The following is a 19,136-nucleotide window of genomic DNA, read 5'->3' as shown; positions in this document are numbered from 1 at the left end:
CATTAGAAATTTAGAAAAGTAATCAAAAAGTAATCAGTTACATTACTTTAATAAAGTAATTGAAAAAGTTACACTACTATTACATTTTAAATAGGGTAACTTGTAATCTGTAACCTATTACATTTCCAAAGTAACCTTCCCAACACTGGTTACATGTACATACTATTATAATAATTATTATTATGCATAATTACATGCAAGTTACCCTAAGACAAACCCTAACCATATAGTAAGTACATGTACAGTACATTACAGTAAATGTATGATTACACTGTAACAATGACACCTTAAAATAAAGGATAACCAAATATTTGTATTTACTTTTAATGTCATTATTGACTTCTCATAAAAAAATCTCATAATTCATAATATATCTCTTTTTAAGACTTGGTATGTCATAATTTCTACTTTTTAATACTATAATTATGAATTTGTCATAACTGTGATTTACCAAAGCATGTTTTTCTTGTGTGGTGGAAATGCACTTCTATAGAAGTTGACTTCCATAAGATTTGGTTATTTCTTAATTTATACAATTATTTATGCATAACCCTCTAATCAGTTATCACTGTCAGCAGTAGTGGGCTGTGCAGTATTGATTACAAAAGCAGAATTTTGCACATATAACAAACACAACTTTCCTTTATGTCTCACGGTTTGACAGAACACCAACAACCAGCTGTTCTGCAGTCTGAAGAACATGGAGAGAGAGAGGAGAGGTCTGTTTGTGGCTGACACTAATGCAACTCTTCCTCCAGGCTGGAAACACCAGGAGCCACCTAAAGATCCAGGTAATAGATACTGGGAAACAGTTTCACCGTTTGACTGCACTATATTTTTAGTTTGTTCTGTCCAAGTAAATTGAATAAGGTCTTATTGTGTTTGCAGGGGCTTTTGGCATCGATCGAAGTTACAGCTATAGTGCTACTCTTGGAAAGCACTACAACAAAGGTAAAAGTCCCCCAGATATTCTTCTTCTACATGTTCTTCTATATATCTGTGTTGTGTCTAACATGTGGTTGCAGAGTTGAAGGATTCATGTGTGGCAGTGAGCAGCAGCTCTCTCAACAGTGAGAACCCATATGCCACCATCAAAGATCTGCCTGGCCTGCCACCTTGTCCTCCGGAGAGCAGCTACATGGAGATGAAGTCTGCAGTGCCTCGTGAAAGATCCTACACTGAAATCAGCCCACCGCTTATGACTCCCTCCACTCTGTCATGCAGAGGTAGTTATATTAAAATAAATTGGGTATTGCTCTGTGATGTGAGAATGTTGACAAAAAAATTATATTTTAGTAACTAAAATGTCTACAATTAGTAATTATACATTTTTATATTTAGAAGTGCCCAGGATAACAATATCGTGCATATTCATTACCGTGATATATCGCATTACCGAATACCTGCACAAGTCTAATATATAGATAGATAGATAGATAGATATTAAAATATTAATTAATAATAATATATTTAATATTAATATTAAATATATATGCTGTAAACAACAGCTTTGGGAAATATATTTTTTAAATGTAGTATATATATATTTTTTTACTTTCAAATGCCAAAATACATTACAAAATTTACTTCAGAGGGCCAGATGCAAAATGCATTTTTAATTTATATTTTTGACAATACAAATATATTTAGATTAACAATATATTAAAAAATGACCAAAATATGTTAATATGAAATAGATGATTTTAAAGTTTTTTGTTTTTTTTTGCCATAAGGGTACATGACAACATGATGGCTTTGGAGTATTGTCTGGTACAGCATTTAAAATATGTTTGTTCACTGTATTTCAGAACACTGTTCCCTTGGCAACGTTGTGGAACAGGAACCTCAGAATCACTATGATCTGCCCATCAACAGCCACATTCCTGGGCATTATGATCTGCCCCCAGTGCGGAGACCACCCTCTCCATCGCCACGAAGACTGCCCCACTGATCTCCTTACAGACTTTGGTTCTTCGCAAAACTCACTGCCAAACACAAGAGTCAGCTTTACAAACTGGATCGTGAAATACTGCCCACCACAGATGAATGGATGGATGCCACCAAAACTGCGCAATACTGCCATCTGCTGGACAACACTAACAACCACTGAACGTTCATGGAGAAAAAGATCACATTTACAGGCATTTAACCCATTCAAGCCTGTGGATGTTGCCAAGGACTTTATTTCTCATTTTCTTCCGACAATATTTTTGGGTGGCTTAACTACTGGCATACAAAAAGACAGCCTTAGAAAGAGATTTCGACACTTGCTGGATGTCATGTGATGACTTGTTGGAGCTTCACTACAAAAATCTTTTCACCTATCACAAATTGCTGTATTAAATCTTATGTGGAAAAACTGCAAAAGAATGGCACATATGCTCATATAAAAGATGTGCAAGTAAAGAAAATCTGATCTGGGCATTAATGGGTTAAATGCTACATATTTTTCTGTTTTAAATGCTATTCATGTTTCTTATCTAATCTGGTAATCAGGGTGTAAATAATATCATTTTTAACAGCTACAGAACAAGTTTTCGTGTTTGTAAGATCCAACATTCGGAACATTTTACTATGAATGTCAGTTGAGTTCAACCAATAACAATTGTAAATAGTGTAAATAAAATCAAAGTTTTCAAGCACAACTTGTCATGAATCTCGTTGTCTGTGATTTAAGTGATACTCCAACCAAAAATGCTAATTTTGTAATTTAAGTTGCTCACCCTAATGGGGACCCAGATGAGACTTGTAGAAAATAATCCATCAGTTTATTTCGGACTCATTTATTGTACATAGAAGGGTCCCCCAAGTTGACGCTTAAAAAACACGAACACAACTCTTATCCATACGGCTGCAGCTGATGAATCAATGTTTTCTGAAGCGAAACTATAAAGTGTCTGTGAGAAAAAAAAACGCTAGTAATATGTTAAACTTCTTACACAATAAACCATCGCTTCCGGGTAACTGTCAACCGCGCGTTCGTGAGCTCACGCTTGAGGTAAACGTCAGCACGTTGTGAAACGTGATGTATGCGTGTTTTGTAATTCATAAATCGTAATTCCTAATAAATTGTAATCGGTAGATAAAGGCCTAAACATGTAACCTTTCATCAATCAATATCTAAAATCGGGCTTCTTATTGAAACTCTCTCCATTTTTAACTTTGATGGTACTAAAACAAGACTTTAAAATAAAATAGCCTAAATTATATAAAAATAAATAGAGTTTCAATAAAACATCAACAGTAAATAGTCAAATGTTCGCACACGCAATACCACTCACACACACAGAGAGCAAATGAAAAAGTCAGAAAGGTTTTATTTGTTACAACTGGAAAAAAATTTAAAGGCAGTTTATAACAAGGTTTCACAACAATTCTGAAATTTCTCACAAAACAGTAAATGATAATTATAAAGACAAAAAAAAAAATCCCTGCATTGCCCTGCAGTCTGTTTGATTTTTTTTTTATACAAAGCCTTCACGAAATTAGCCATCTAACTAAAAACAACATTTCAAAATAAAGTGAAACATGATTCGTTTATCACTCTAGATTTGGTTATCAGTAAGTCTTTCTTTGCATAAGGCAACTTTGCCAAAGATGCCAACAAATAAACAACTGAAATCCATTATCAGTTTCAAAAAACGAAAATACATGGCTTATTACAATAATGTCAATGGCTATTTAAGTGGAAATACAAAACCACAATTCTTAAGTATATATAGAAAAAATAGATACACTATCCCAAAATTCACCTTTAGAAACCCAAAGCTTTGCAAAGCAATAATGTCAGCAATATCCATTCCTCTGTCTGGAGAGCTGTGGGAGGCTCGGTTATGTTCTTAATTTCCTATGATGAAAGCTGTTCCAACTTTCTGAAACAAATTTTTTTGTTTTAAGTCTTGAATTTGGTTCTCAAATTGCCCTAAACGGACTGGACATGTGTGCACTGAAGGGAAGGACAGACTGCTCAGATTACTGGAGCCTTACAGCGGTCCAGATGAGGAACTGGATCATCTACTGCAAGAGAGGAGTGACAAGAGCAAATCAACACTCAGTCCCATAGAGAAATACAGATGTTTTAGTGTACATGTAAATTTGAGTTTATAATAAAACTCAAACATTTCAAGTGTCATAAAAAAACATAAAAATAACAGAGCATTAAAGCTGGGAATGACGGTGGTCACTTTGCATATTTAATTATTCTGCCTCTAAGCTTTGAAACAAAAATACATCTCTTTAAACCGGCAATAGTTTAGTACTCAGTACTTTAAACACAACATGATTCTCCGGTAACATAATACATCAGATATGTCTTTCTCTGCAAGTAAACTTCAAAAGTTTTCCTTCTAAAACAATTAGTAAGCTTTTGTTTAACATGTTGACAACGTCTTGGCAATTGCAAACTGCTAAGGAGCTTTTCTTTGGATTAGTTTTATAGTTGCTTCAAGTCTTTCAGAAACATCCTATAACACTTATTACGCAAGACACGACATACTGCTGTCTAGTCAGAGCTTGTACACGCACTGCCAAATGACACAAAGTACCTATTCAACTGTGCAATTGTATCAAGGCACGAAGCAGTTTTACATCCAGAAGATCTGTATTTCTATTGTAACAAAACTGCATAGAATTACTCACTTTCCTTTCCCTTTTGTAGATGCACATAATTTCGATCACATAACTGCAAGAGGTAGCACGAAAAAAAACATAAAACCTACTGACAAATTACTTACTGACGAAGTTTGGGACAATAACGAATGAGCCCTCATTTCCGGTCTTACATTAACTGACGCTCACTGTTTGTCCTCATATATAAGCTAGATAGCCAGTCTGCGCTAAAATGAGAGTTTAGTCTTGGAGAAGGTGTAATAACTGTGCGTGTTGCATTCCGACAGCATTCCCGTTGAGAGCTCATGGTGTGAGTGTGAAGTGCTCCGTTCGCCTCTCTCCCTGAGTACAGTACGATTATTTTGAAGCTGCTGCCAGGCCACCATGCAAATATATTAGAGTAACACTGTACATAATAATCGCAAACTACAGCCTACAAGCTGCCAGCGTATGAAGCCTTATGCCATACAAAAGCCAAAAATCTACCCCGCAGATTATGAAATACAAAACAAAAACTGAAGTACAAAATATATCATGTAATAATAAGACATAATCCAAAAAGAAACTAATTGTTGGATGAATTCCTCCTGGTTTGTGTGAAAGGACAGATGGTCAGGGCTGTCTACAGCTTGCCTACATAATGGAGCAGTTGTCTAGTTTGGGTCCAGCCTAAGAGAGAGAGAAAGAGAGAGAGGGAAATGAATGTAAATTTAATAAGACTTCTGCAAACCTTTGCTTATTACAATGCTTCTGTTTTACTGATAATAAATTCCTCACAAAACATTAAATCATAATTTAATGTTAACAAAAAAATCTAGATAATATCAAAGTAGCAAAGAATCAATCAAATCGATTAAAGCAATTTTTGGCAACTTAATTTTTTCGGATTTTTTGTTCATCTTTTTAATCGTAAAATTAGATTTTTAAAAACATTAAAATACATTAAAACTTTGCTACTAAGTTTTTCAGATGCTATTGTTGTTTTAGGTCTTAGTTACAAACAAAATCATTTTTATTATTATAATTATTATTATTATTATTTAATTAACTTAAAATAACACTGATTCATTGTTCATTGATTTAAAAAGTTTTAATGTTCTTTTTTTAGTAACAAAAATCCGATTCATTAAAAAAAAAATTTTTTTAATTAAGACAAAAAATGTTACATGGATATGTTTTTTTTAATTAATTATTTTACTCTTAAGGTTATGTTGTAAATATTTGTTTAAAAACAGTTAAAATAAAATTATAATATACAAAAAATCTTTATCATTTTTTAATCTAAGACTAAACGCAATAACAAACTCTTCTTCTTTTTTTTACACACACCAGATTATGTCATCTAACACAAAATATTTGAAAGTTCAAAATAAAGTGACAGAAAGAGACAGAAATTTAAAAAATAAATAAATACTGGTGCAACTCATCTACTGTAAATAAAAAAAATACAAACCTGTCTGCGTTTGTCATTGCTCACAATAAAGTGTGAGGGAGAGACAAATGCTTCAGGCAGCCCCCCTCCGCTGCTAAACGAGCGAGATGCACTCGACACTCCAGAGCTGGCCGACACACAGCTGTTGTTTTTATCTGACGGCAGCCCGCATGAGCCACACACCACCGTACGGCTGCGGAGGTTATACTCACCATCCCCGCATGTGCTGTGGGCGGCCTGCAGGGGGAGACAGTAAACAGAGAGCAACTGAGACTGAGAACGGATATGGATCTTATTATAGAGATGAATTCTGCCTGCTCTCAGTTCATTTTAGCGCTATGATTCACCGTGAGAAGGCTACACCCAAACAAACCCAACAAACAGCCATTAACAAAAGTATACTGTGTAAAGAAACAAGATGATGTTCAAAGTGGTTATGTAACACATTATACACTTTATACTGTGCAGAAAATGTGTTCAATTTCGGTCGACCTAAAGCAATAATTCATCAAAAAGTCATGTTAAAACGTTAGTCTTACTTTGTGAAGCCAGACTTATTCACATCAATCGAGCTACATTTGGTCTTGGTGTTGTGCACTTTCATGTTTTTAATTGAACCTGGCAAAACTCAAAATATATATATAAAAAAAATAGATTACTACATTAACTTTTTGAGACATGCTAGTGATTACGTACCATATCATCATCATCCTCATCCTGGAATAGAGTGCGTGTGACCTTCCTCATGGCCATTTCCTGGAGAAACACAAATAAATAAAGAAAAAAGGGAAGTGAATGAGTCACTTGGCTACCTTGAATCAAATAAAACCTTATTCAAACAAAGCTGGCTGCATGGTTTGATTTAACATGATCCCACCTCCCCAGTGGAGCTGATGAGGGTGGTCTGGAACAGATCTCCACTGCCCCAAGAGTTCTGGGTCTTCCACACCAGGTCAGAAGGAGGGTTGTGGATTCCTCCAGCTCCAGAGGCCCAAATCTGACAGCAGAGAGACACTGAAGTAAGTCAGGAATTCAAAAGCAACTAAAGGTGACTATAATGTGGTAAATCGATACATACTGTGACAGTCTGTCCTGCCTTCAGAATAAATTTTGGTGGGAACTTGTAGACGATGGAAGTGCCGGAACCAATCTGCCTCTTCACCTGCCAGTTACCCATAGTTTGATCCTGGAGGAAGAAGATTAATTTAATAAAAAGTAAATAATAATTCATTCCTTTTTATTGGTGGCCAAAGCTCCTTTTTCTTCTCACCTGGTCAGACTTGTTACTGAGCCGTACATATTTGCCCTCCATGTCCACTTCGTCCACGGTCACGCGACCGCTGGCAGAGGCCTGCTGGGCGACTCGTGTGCGAGTAACAGTTCCACCGACCACGCTGGAGGCATCGCTGTCATTATCGTTCAAGCGCCGTTTTTTAGCGCTGCCTGAAGAGGTACGACTGGTGCTGCTCTGGACCACACGTGAATGAGTTCCCGATCCCGAGGAGCGGGTTACAGTCACCCCACGGACAGGAGGAGGACTCGGGGAGAGACGCAGCCTAAACAGGGATAGCGGGACAAAGGATGTGAGGACGGTTTTTGAGTAAATGCATGAGGCTGATATTCACCACAAGTCCTATTGTAATTAGTATAATCATCTTCATTTGAGGGCTTTACTTAGCAAATATTGATATATGCAATTAATTAATCAGAATATCATTCATGCTTTTGCTCTTAGATTTAAAATGATTCAAATTTCAAATAGTTTTATTAATACACTTTTTTGTCTTTTAGTTAGAAATTGTATAAAAGAATTAATCAGAATCATTAACGCTGTATTAAAAATTAACTAAACTAAAAACTGTCTTTATGTGTATGTTTTATTGATATTAATTTATCTCAAATTTGTTTTTTTCTAAATGTAATAAAAACATTAACAAAAAATGATAACATTAATAATTTTTAAATAAATATTTTAACTAATATTTCTTATCTAACTTTAATTTGAAAAGCATCTGAAAAAAATCAAACCAGCAAAAATGTAATCTATTTTTAATAAAAAATAAAATAAATATTTAAATTAAATTAAATATTATAAACTAAATATTAAAAATGTAATTTAATCAACTTTTCAATACTTATTCAGCAAATACTGTTGCAGTTAATTTGATCAAAATATCATGCAATTAATTTGATTACAAATTTTAAAGCAATTGACAGCTCTATTATTTACTAGTAGCAACATTTGCATGTGTGCAACAAGCAATATCCCATTGCTCACCTCTCTTCCTCGCCCTCCAGAAGCTTCCGGTAGGCACTGATCTCCATGTCGAGTGCGAGCTTAATGTCCAGCAGCTCCTGGTACTCGTCCAACTGTTGCTGCATGCGATGCCTCATTTCGGCCATCTCTTTCTCCTTGTCCTCCATACGACGGCGCATCATGTCCCTGTCTCTGGATAGAGCCTCCTCCAATTCACGGATCTTCGCCTCACGAGCAGACAACTAATGAAGAGAGCACGATCGTGCAATTTAAATAATGTAAAGAAATTCTATGGGTCTGATTTTCAAACTTAAATTCAAATTGTGTTCTTTCTTTATGATAAAATCCTTAAAAATAATACGTTTGTAGGAATATTCCAGTACACTAGAAAATAATAGATCTGTGAAGTTTTCCTTGTGACTAAGTGGATGAATTTCTAGTTATGTTTTACCAACATAGTTTCTGAGGGTGGAGTTAAAAAAAGTGATTTGCGGAGAGTTCTATTGCAAGTTATTCTATTGTAGGAGCATTGTGGTACACATGTACAGGTTTGAGGAATTTCAACACGTTGCTGCCTTGCCAGCACTGCAATAAATACTTGTATGTATGTGTGTGTACCTGTTTCTGTAGCTGAGTGAGCTGAGAGGTCACACCCTCCAGCCTCAAACGTGTCTGCTGCAGTTCCTCATGGGCGGCTCCCACCAAATGGCTGTTCCTGTCAGCCGACTGACGGGCATTCTCCAGCTACACACAGATAACACAGGATGACATTTAACTGACAGATATGCTGTATGTCTTTATATATTAATTTTTTTAACAAATACGACTGGCAACAGATCAGTCAGCAAATATGTATACAGGGCGGGCCCGGTTTAACCAGGCGCCCCTGGGGAGATACAGAGATGTGGATCCTCAAAGACATTTGTAAATCCACCACATTTGACAGCTTGTTGTATTACCTTGGAGTTGTAGGTCTTTTCAATTTCATCCTTGTAGATGCGAAGCTGCTCTTCGTGTTGGTTGCGAAGTTCAGTCAAAGCCTCGGCCAGTTTACTCTCATAATCCGAATGACGGCCGCTGTCGATTTCCACCACACGTGACTCATGCCTACGCTTAGATTCACGGAGCTCCTGGAAAAAAGACAATAGATTAGAGTAACGGAGAAAGTCCTGCCTGTCTTTGTTTCAGTCTTCATGTATGAGTTTTTTTTTTTTACTTTATATGCATAGGAGAGCTCAGCATAAATAGATGTGTTTGTGAGACCTCATTGTAGATGTTTTTCTGGAATTCCAGCTCCTCTTTCAGGGTCTGGATTCGGTTCTCAGCGTCCACACGTCGTAGCATTTCATCCTGTAGCTGCTTCTTAGCATCATTCAGACTGCCCTCCAGCTGCAACACACATATTCACTTCAATAACTTCTATATAAATTCAAAGTTAAAAGCAACATACTATGCAAAACACTTATTAAAACCCTATTAGAAGTTTTGTTTTCTTATAAATATATCTAAACGTCTAACAAACATCTAATCTTGTGGCTCTTAACATTTTTGACTCCTAGTCTCCTCTTTGTAGACAATACTAGAAAACCCTCCTATCTAAGCTGATATGCACTTCTGATATTTATATTGTAATAATTTAAAAAAACACATGAGTTTATAATTAATAAATAAAAATAAACATTAATACGAGTTTAATGTTTTACATATTTATTTTTTGTGTTTTTTATTATTTTTATATTAATATAATATTAATGTAACTACATTTTAGTAGCTACTGGGGTTCCCTGGTCAAGAACCACTGATCTAAACCAGATAAATGTACTTCAGCAAACTGTAGAAGATTTGTTTTGAGAAAATTAGTAATTTAATTTTGCCATTTTTTCCTTAGAAAGCTGAACTAATTCATAAAGATTAAAAGAATAATAATTCATGCCTATATATATAGCCTATGGGAATATGATTTAGCTCTATCATATTCCCAGTATATTATTGGCAAAAATAGTGCTAAATCATATTCCCTGGCTTAAGCAAGCAAGTAGTCACTTCGGAGCAACCTAAAGTACCCTGCACATGTACATAATAATGGCACAAACTGCAACCTTTTGGTCACTAACCCAGAACTTTAACCACAGCTCCCAAACACTTAGACATACAGCTTTTTATAGAGTCGTCACCTTGGCCAGCTGGGCTTTCAGATCTCTGACTTCGACATCCAGTGATCTCTTCTCCCCCAGTGCTGTGGAGAGAGACGCGTCCTTTGAGTTCAGCAGAGCTTCCAGATCCTTCAGTCTGGCCAGAGCCGATTCCAGATCTGCCTCTTTCTTACTATTCCTACAGTTATAAAAACACAAAGAAGGCATTAGAGCGTTTTGTTTCCTCTCGGCACACAGAGGAATACAATTATCTCAATTAGATTCTGAATAGTCAGATTATTATATTCATTCATGCACGTTGTGGTTTGAGTGGAAAGTCTCCTGTATCAAAAAATTGTGAGCAACTACACTAGCGTGGCACCATGGCCGGAGTAAAGCACCTCAGGAGCGGATCAGATCTTTTCGGCTGTCAGAACTGATCTAAGACTGTAAAATATGCATCTGATTTGGATCCATAAGCTTGACTGAATATGTTTGCCAAGTAGGAAAGCTGGAATAATCAGTTCAGAGCAAATGAACAGCAGACTGCCCACAATTTTGCCTGGGATTTCATACCAAAACCAAGGACCTTTTAAAATCTGTAAACAATAATCTTAAGAACCCTCTCTCTGAAACAGAGCCTCCAACAGTGAATTTAAACCATATGTGTGTGACTGCAGTGTTGTTCATTTCGAAATTGCAGAAAGGAACCATACAAACCCTAATAAAAACACAGAACGGTAAACACTTCAATAAATAAAAGATGACTGGTGGTTTTGTTATGGCATCAAACGAATTAAGGCAACGTAAGGTTCAGGTTTACAGCTTTAAAACATAGAAGGATAATAAGGTCTTACATTCTAAAATGAGAGTACAATTTATCAACACTCGTATCTGTTCTCTCTCAAAACAAGTGTTTAGGTTTAGAGTTCTTCTCTGTGCATTCCCAGATCAGATTTCACAAGGCCTGTAAAATAGCTGCTCCAAAATTAGTGATGTGATTGATGGCCAAACAGGGCTTGAAACAATTACAACTGTGCCACACTTCAGTCCCTAAGGCACCTTTCCCACACACAAAACTCCTTCCAAACTGAAGTACACTCAGACTACAAACTAAAAACTCAACCAACTGACTAAACCTACTAACTTCTGGAGTTTATATTCTCTGTTCAGTGGAGCATTCCATCAGGACCCCTTCCTGAGAAAAGTAATTCAACCAACTTCCCATTCACAACAACAGAGGTTTTGTTAGGTCACATTCTTCACTTGACAGCCACATACCTTCACTAAAAAGCTTCAAGAGGCTGGGAACATGAAAAACCGTTAAATGTATGAAAGTTATCCTCCCTGACTTAGATAAAGGCCTCTCGAGGACTAATATGCATTATTACTCACTCGATAACTATTCACAAATGAACAAGGTCATTCATTAGGCTACTTATCGTTTTTGACTTCAAGGTTTTAACAGTTTTTGAATTTCAGGTTACTGAAATTCAAAAATATATAAAAAAAAAAAAAATGTTTTGCAGGGAAAATATGCAAGAGCTTTTGCAGAGAGGCCTTTGAGGTGCCATTCATCACTATTTCTGAGGAACACTGAAACTAGAACTGAAAAAAAGCTCACAAATCCATGTATTTTAGCTGTTCAGGCTACAGAAATAAAACCAAGCATTGACCCTTAGCGGAATACAGTGTTTATGTGGAAAAATTAGCCTAAATCTGCTCATTAAACTTTTAATAGACACAGACAGTAGGTGGGTTACAACGAAGGTGTGTAAACAGCGGGTGGGCATATTTGTGCTAAGCCAATGGTAAACACATAACCTCTTCTGTTTAGGACATTTGGTAATTAAAAACCAGCTTGTTCTTGTCAGCTCCCTAAATGTACTTTTTTTGTTCTATACTTATTCTGGTTACATAATATCGAGCAGATAGTTTTAAAAACGACACTCACAGTGGAGCAAGCCACATTTGGAGGAAACAATAAAAGTTTAAGAGCCTCATGTGGTCTAACGTTTGTTATTTGTTCTATTATTTTTTTAATTTGGCGTAAAATTTTTTTTCTGCTACTGTATTTGTTTTGCTGTTTTAGTTCCCAACATCTCCAGGATCTACCCACAGGAAGCCAAACCAACCAGAGGCTGTTTAAAGTAGACAATAGAAGAACATGTGTTATCGTCTCCTCTGTTCCGGGTCACAATGTCCTTGTTGACTGAACCGACCTGGTCGAAGTTTACACTGCAAATGGTCAACTTTGAATGAATCCAGATTTGAGTGATGGGAGCTAAGAAAACTAACTGGAAAATAAAGTGTGTTATAGTCAATACGTTGAGTAAAAAAGCATTTGAAAAACTTGAGTCTTTATTAAACCCAGAAAAAAAACTATAAAAGCAATTCCAGTAAGTTTTCATTAAAAGTGTGTACTTTGTGTGCAGAGTTGTAGCCTATGTGTGTGAGAGAAAGAAAATGGAAAAGGGTTTGGCTTGGCATCTTTGATCCAGTGGAAACATTTCAGGCACAAAAAGAGCCAGTTGAGGGAGGGAGAGAAAGAAAGAGAGAGAGAGGAGGAGAGGAATGTACCAGGTCGGCCTCCAGCCCCTCTATGAATCACAGCTATCTTTGTCCTCTTTTGTGACGAAAAAGAAACCCACAAACTAAAACACTCTGAATGTTTTGCCATGTTACCATGGCAAAGTGCCGTGGAAATATTTCACATGTGGCCATCTCTGAGAAAGCGCTGACCACGAACAGGGTTTCCCCAACATAAAAAAAACCCCCACTGGAGCCGAAACCATCCATTTGAAAGATTGAAGTCAAAAGCAGATACATATTTCCCACAGAATAAGTGTTAATAAAACTGATAGCCATGTATTAATAGTCAAAAACCTCATGAAAAGCTGTGGACTATCACACTCAGGCAGGGGAAAAATTGTCTTGTGTATGAGTGCATTCTCTAAATTTTGGTCTCTCTAACACTATATTTACTGCTAAAACGGCAACTTGACAAGCTTTACAAAAAGCACCATATGACAGCCGTCACCTGCAACAGCTGGAGGTTTTGAGAGGAAAAATGACTGCAGGCATTCATCAAAGCACTTGTAAAGCCATAAAAAGCATATAGTAAAACCGCACAGTCTGACAACTCTTCATCAATATGATAAAGGACTAGAGCCTGTCAAATCAAATCTCCTTTAGCTCAAACAAAAACAATTACTACAATCTGTATTTGCTAAGTTTCAATATATTTGCACAGAATACCAAATGTTACATATGGAAATCCATATCTTCAGTCGAGTGTTTTATGACCATTTTATTGTTTATAACGGGACAAAGTTTACGCTTGTATGTCTGTGCAAGCATCAAGGAAATTGTTGGGGAATCTGTTTAATGTCTCAATATTCATTTTTTCCCCCTAAATATCCTGCCATATTCTAACTTGACAACAATCATTTATTTTCATTCTATTTCAGCATGTTGAAATACAGATTACCTGAATGAACGACAATGAAATTGACTTCCTGTAAGTCTATAAGTCTTCCAGGGCATCAATAAATTTTACTGGGTTGAAACATATTGGTGCAATTCATCTCCTTATCACTAAAAGCCCAAGATCTACCTCCTCGTCCTCCATTCAGCTCCACAATACACTGACTCACTGCTTTTGACGTAAATGTGACTTCTACTTTCCACTTCTACTATATGGGTGGAGTGGCCACGTGACTCGATCTTAAAACAGAAATGTCTCATACAGGGGTTCCCCATTTTCCCACTGTACTATGAATAAACGTTTCCTTTTTAATTGTCGAGGCGATTCTGACTCACTTTCGCTGGCTGCAGGCCCACCATGAGGCCTCCATGGAGACCGAGTCAAACATACAGAAGGAAAAATGTATAGCCAGAAGAAAAAAGATGGTGACTGAGTTGTATAATATGCTCGATTATAAACATTGACTAAAAATAGACCAATGCAAAACCTGAATTGGCCAACTATAATGGTTTGAAATTTGAAAATAACATTGAAACATTAAAGACATAAATCTTTACAGAGTCTTACACCAGCTAGGAAAAAACTGAGTAAGCGAGTAAGCATAAACTACTATAGATTCAGTTTGTTTGTTTGTTTTTTAAACTGAGGGATAAGTCTAAATTATTTCCTGCAGTTAAGCTTTCCTCGAACACTACCTGCTATTTGATATATACAGGTAGCAGATCTGTTAAAGGACTTTTTGTCCCAGACAGTTTTGCAATTTTAAATTCAAATCAAATCTAAATCATCAAAGCATGAACAGGTTGGTGCAGATACCCAGTGGTTTGTCTCAACGGACGATTATGGCTTGTCTGGGTTATATTTGCTTATCTAATACATCTTAAGTAATCTACATTTATTCTTCTTTTATTAACATTACAATAAATGTTAAACATACTGTAGATACATCAACATGTCCATATTTTCAGCTTCTTTTTTTTCTTCCAGTTTTAGCCCACCTCTGAAACTGTAATTTTCCAATTATTTAGTCTTTTTTGCATTTTGCTTTCTATAAAAAGATTGAAATCTTTTTAAAACAAGATTAAATTATGTGACAGGCAAAACTGCATAAGACATTAGTTCTTGTTTCAAAACTGTTCATGTTTATTTTTCCTACCACATTGGCAAGTAGTTTTGCTTGCTTTAAGAATAAACCTCAATATTGTAACACATTTTGTATATACAATTATATTTTTTCCATATTTTAGGCTTAAATCTTATTAAATAGGTTAATAATATCATATCAAATAGGTTTATGCTTATAAGCATTTAAATTCACTTAAGCATTTATCTCAAAAGGAAAAGAAAAAGATATAAAAAGAAAAATGAAATTAAATATTTTCTGAAAACAAAAAATGAAACAAAGACAAAAACATTGATCAAGAAAATTACAGCTTATATTGAATTTTTCTTTCTTTCTTTTTTTTTTAAAGACATGGTAAAGGTAGCCTGAGGAAAATGATTAATAAAAAAAAGTTATAATTCTACTAAATCCTAATGGTGGTTTTGAAGGGTGTGGTCCTATAATCATACCAGATCCTGTAACCGCGGCTGAATTTGAACACCCAATACAAAGAGAACATTATTCCTCCTCCCCGATTCATTAGCACATGACAGATGCTAAAACTATTTCCCTCGGAGTGAAATAGCGTTACATGATTTATCTGATCCTTCTGTCTAGTCTGGCTCAAATGAGTCCAATCTTTAATGTCAATTCAAATGAAAAAGCATTTCTGAGACAGAACAATGATGGAGAGCTGAGATTTGGCCTCCTCTCTCCATCTCTGCATGCATGAATGTGTGTGTAGGGTCACATATGATTATAAACACCTACTTAAAATCTACCTACATCTATCAATATGCCGAAATATGTGTTTTGTTTCATACTCTGCAACAGGGAGGATAGACTGAGGCTCTGCCAGCGTGGCAGCTCTGCGCTTAGGCGGCGATGATGACTCACTCTCTCCCTTACACCCGTGGCCCATACACGCCACCAGAACAGCACCAATTACAGTAACCTTCTCTTCCTCCCTGTCTTTATACAAGCCCAGTCTAACATAATCTGCATCGGAGGGTCTCCGGCCTTACAATATAAACAGTTTTCCACTGATTTTTCCATGGAATAAACATAACGAGATTCCACTCTCATCTCCGGTTCTCCAAATATAACGTTCGCCTGTTAGCAGCTGCCTTCAGTTAAGAATGAGATGGAGATGGTGTGTGTGTGTGTGTGTGTGTGTGTGTGTGTGTGTGCGTGCAGTACTACTCTGCCAGTGTTCCCCATTACAAGTGGTTTGGCAAAAGACTAACATCAGTTCAGCCTATGAGTCACATGGCACTGCCACGTGACAATTCCTTCTCTTTCACAATGACATCGATTTATTGAACAGTTTAATGCAGAAAATACAGCTGGTAATTCACGGTATAAAAAAACGTGTTTCAATGCAAAGTGCGTATTAAATGTATTCACATAAGTAGGAAAGTAGTATTTCAACTAAACAAAAATAACATAAAATAGCTTTTATTAAGCTAATGTGACTAAAGTCATCTCATGTTAGTGTACATAATTTTTTTAATTAAATAAACAGCTCATTTCTTTAAGTACAAAAGGGTTGGCATCTTGAAACTTTTTGAAAAAGGAAGCAAATTACTGAGTTTATCTTTAACATTCCTGATTCATATTCATACTGTTCAAATGAATCTAAAACACATTCAAGGCTTTGTTTATAAATTAACTCTAAATTAACTCTAAACTAAATTTGTCTTTCAGTAACGGTTTGGTGCCTTAACTGAACTACACTCTCGTTTTACGTGGAAGCATCTCTGCACACAAGTTCACTCTGAATTCTCAACAAATCACTTGCAAATGAAAAACATGTTTGATCTTTAGTTTAGAGTCTGTGGATGGTGATTATATAACAGACCGAATGAGTCAGTCCGTCCAAAGCTTTTCCAGATCCAACCACAATCAAATGAAGCACCACTGCGTTTGGGATGAAGTTTAAGTGTGTGTGGTGTGTCCGCATCTTATATTTGACATTTTAAGAAAAGGATTGTAATATGGAGCTGAAAAAGCCATCAGAATTGGGTGTGTGAGTCTAACCAAATATGTATGCGTGTCTAGGCGAGTAGCTACACTAGAGACATTTTATATGCCCATTATTTTAAAATTATTTATAATTTATGATTAGGGATGCACCGAATTTTCGGCCCCCGAAAATTATCAGCCGAAAATGGCACTTTCGGTTTTCAGCCGTAAGAGAAAAACGGCCAAAATAACGAGCCGAAAAAATATATACCGTATTGACCCGAACATAAGACGATGTTTTTTTCTTGGAAATACATCTGAAAAAACACGGTCGTCTTATATTCAGGGTCTAGACTTTGACATGTCAATAATACACCCACAACAATAGGTGGCGCCAAATACGCATAAAACAAGTGTGCCATGAAATACGTAATGTAATGCGTGTTGTAAAGATCGCGAGTAAAAACAAAAGAAAAAGAAAACCTTACAGCTGCACGAGTCGTGACTGTCACGTTACCCTGATGGGACCAAACTCCCTTTGTGATTTTAAAACGCAAGACAGTACCCAGATTTGAAGACTACAGTAAGATTTAACTTCTACTGTTAATAAGATTTTGGAAGGCTACTATTAGATGGATAGCCTAAATGTCCTAATTCAGATGGGCTACCAGTTTTTTTTATTTTTTTTTATGGTATATCAAAAAGTGTATATTTTTTAAATGTGATTGTTGGTACATTTTACCAGTTTTTACCATACTTTCAAAACAAAAATTAAAATAGGAAAAATATGCAATATGAAAATAATTGAAGACAAAATGTGTTTTACTGAGAAAAAAAAACAAGATTTGGTTTTTAAAAAGCCTTTTTCCAAAAGGTACATCTGGAAAAAGGGGGGGTCGTCTTATAATCAGGGTCATCTTATATTCGGGCCAATACGGTACTACATTTTATTTATTTAATTTTAATGTCTATTTTTGAATCACAGTCATGTGAAATGCAGATGAAATTGTCATTAAAATCTCAAAAAAAAAAGAAGAAGAAGAAGAACAAAAGAACAAAAATGAAGCCTATGTTAAGGACCATTATTATAAAGATAAATGAATTTGATAATTAATAATTGAAAATACATTTTCATTTTTTAAATGTATTCGTTTTATTTTTGAGGTGTTTGCCTTCCTTAAAAAAGTGTGCTGTTGCTAAACCTGCGAGACAGTAAACCCCTTCTGCACAGGGACAGGAAATGACATTGAGGTGATGTAGTTGCCATGCAATCTGTCTGTTTGTCAATAGGTCATCCTCTGAACAAGCACCGAGCCATAAACCCTAAACCTTAATGATATGCTTTATGGTACATGGGTGGACTGCACAGTAGGCTGATGCTGATTACCCAAGATTACGCAGGGTTTGAATAGGGATTGTAATCTGCTCGTAACTCATGTTTGCTCAGCGCAGATGTGCAGCCATTGTCATGAATGACGACAGAGCTAAGAGACCACCCTGTATTCAAGAGCGCATGACAATCATCTTAAATGAAATGAGAGATTACAGTGGATTAATGGTCTGAGAAACGTGCAAATGAGAGACTAAATTTCTCTCACTGACAGTGTGTGTGTGTGTTCACATCTGTTGAGCGTACTCAGAAACATGATCATTTCGCTTCACATTTCAGGCCGAGTAAAGATTAGCCTGAATCCATCGTGACATTCTCAGTACAGTAGAAAGAGCTAATGTGTTTCATCTCACGTGAAGTGTATAAATGTGTGTAAAACTGTAAATGTGTTAATGTGAAATATAGAAAATGGCTGTTAGAAATAATAAACAAAATAAGTTTGCTTTATTTAATAAGGTTTATGTTTAACCATAGTAAAAACGTAATATTTAAAATACATTCATTTCAAAGTTTTAATCTATTAACATATTTACTGATATTCGCTCGAGACTTGCTATAAAAATTATGAAACTGTATTTGAAGTACTACTTTTGCACAATGCACATTTCTTAATATTAAGCCTAAAATGTGTTTAATGTCACTGTTGGTGATGATTGAATCTTTGAATAATATCAGTCTTTAAATGCAAAATATTTAAAGTGTACCTGAAGTTTACTTGCAATAGTTCCAATTTAGCACAATCAAATATAGTTTAGTATATCTT

General features: G+C 35.8%; 2 protein-coding genes across 2 annotated transcripts in view; one reads left to right on the top strand and one right to left on the bottom strand.

Moving 5' to 3' along the window:
• pear1 (platelet endothelial aggregation receptor 1) overlaps positions 1-2,590 on the top strand; it is a 40,517-nt gene extending 37,927 nt beyond the window's left edge. The window contains exons 21-24 of the mRNA XM_016554508.1: positions 665-791; positions 889-951; positions 1,026-1,226; positions 1,809-2,590. Coding sequence (XP_016409994.1) covers positions 665-791; positions 889-951; positions 1,026-1,226; positions 1,809-1,951 — 534 coding nt within the window. The 3' untranslated portion in view covers positions 1,952-2,590. The remainder of the gene's footprint in view (positions 1-664; positions 792-888; positions 952-1,025; positions 1,227-1,808) is intronic.
• A 707-nt stretch (positions 2,591-3,297) lies between these two features.
• The window catches only part of lmna (lamin A), a 30,326-nt gene continuing 14,487 nt past the window's right edge, over positions 3,298-19,136 (bottom strand). Inside the window, exons 4-14 of the mRNA XM_016554507.1 lie at positions 10,472-10,628; positions 9,561-9,686; positions 9,257-9,427; positions 8,916-9,041; positions 8,319-8,539; positions 7,311-7,596; positions 7,119-7,226; positions 6,918-7,037; positions 6,737-6,796; positions 6,062-6,277; positions 3,298-5,277 (exon numbers count right to left, since the gene is read on the bottom strand). Of these exons, the coding sequence (XP_016409993.1) occupies positions 5,242-5,277; positions 6,062-6,277; positions 6,737-6,796; positions 6,918-7,037; positions 7,119-7,226; positions 7,311-7,596; positions 8,319-8,539; positions 8,916-9,041; positions 9,257-9,427; positions 9,561-9,686; positions 10,472-10,628 (1,627 nt within the window). The 3' untranslated portion in view covers positions 3,298-5,241. The remainder of the gene's footprint in view (positions 5,278-6,061; positions 6,278-6,736; positions 6,797-6,917; positions 7,038-7,118; positions 7,227-7,310; positions 7,597-8,318; positions 8,540-8,915; positions 9,042-9,256; positions 9,428-9,560; positions 9,687-10,471; positions 10,629-19,136) is intronic.

Source organism: Sinocyclocheilus rhinocerous, unplaced genomic scaffold, assembly GCF_001515625.1.
Source record: "Sinocyclocheilus rhinocerous isolate Xijiao unplaced genomic scaffold, SAMN03320098_v1.1 scaffold616, whole genome shotgun sequence".
NCBI classification, from domain to species: domain Eukaryota; kingdom Metazoa; phylum Chordata; class Actinopteri; order Cypriniformes; family Cyprinidae; genus Sinocyclocheilus; species Sinocyclocheilus rhinocerous.
The sequence above is the reverse complement of the archived record's forward strand: the minus strand, read 5'-3'. Positions and strand labels throughout refer to the sequence as shown.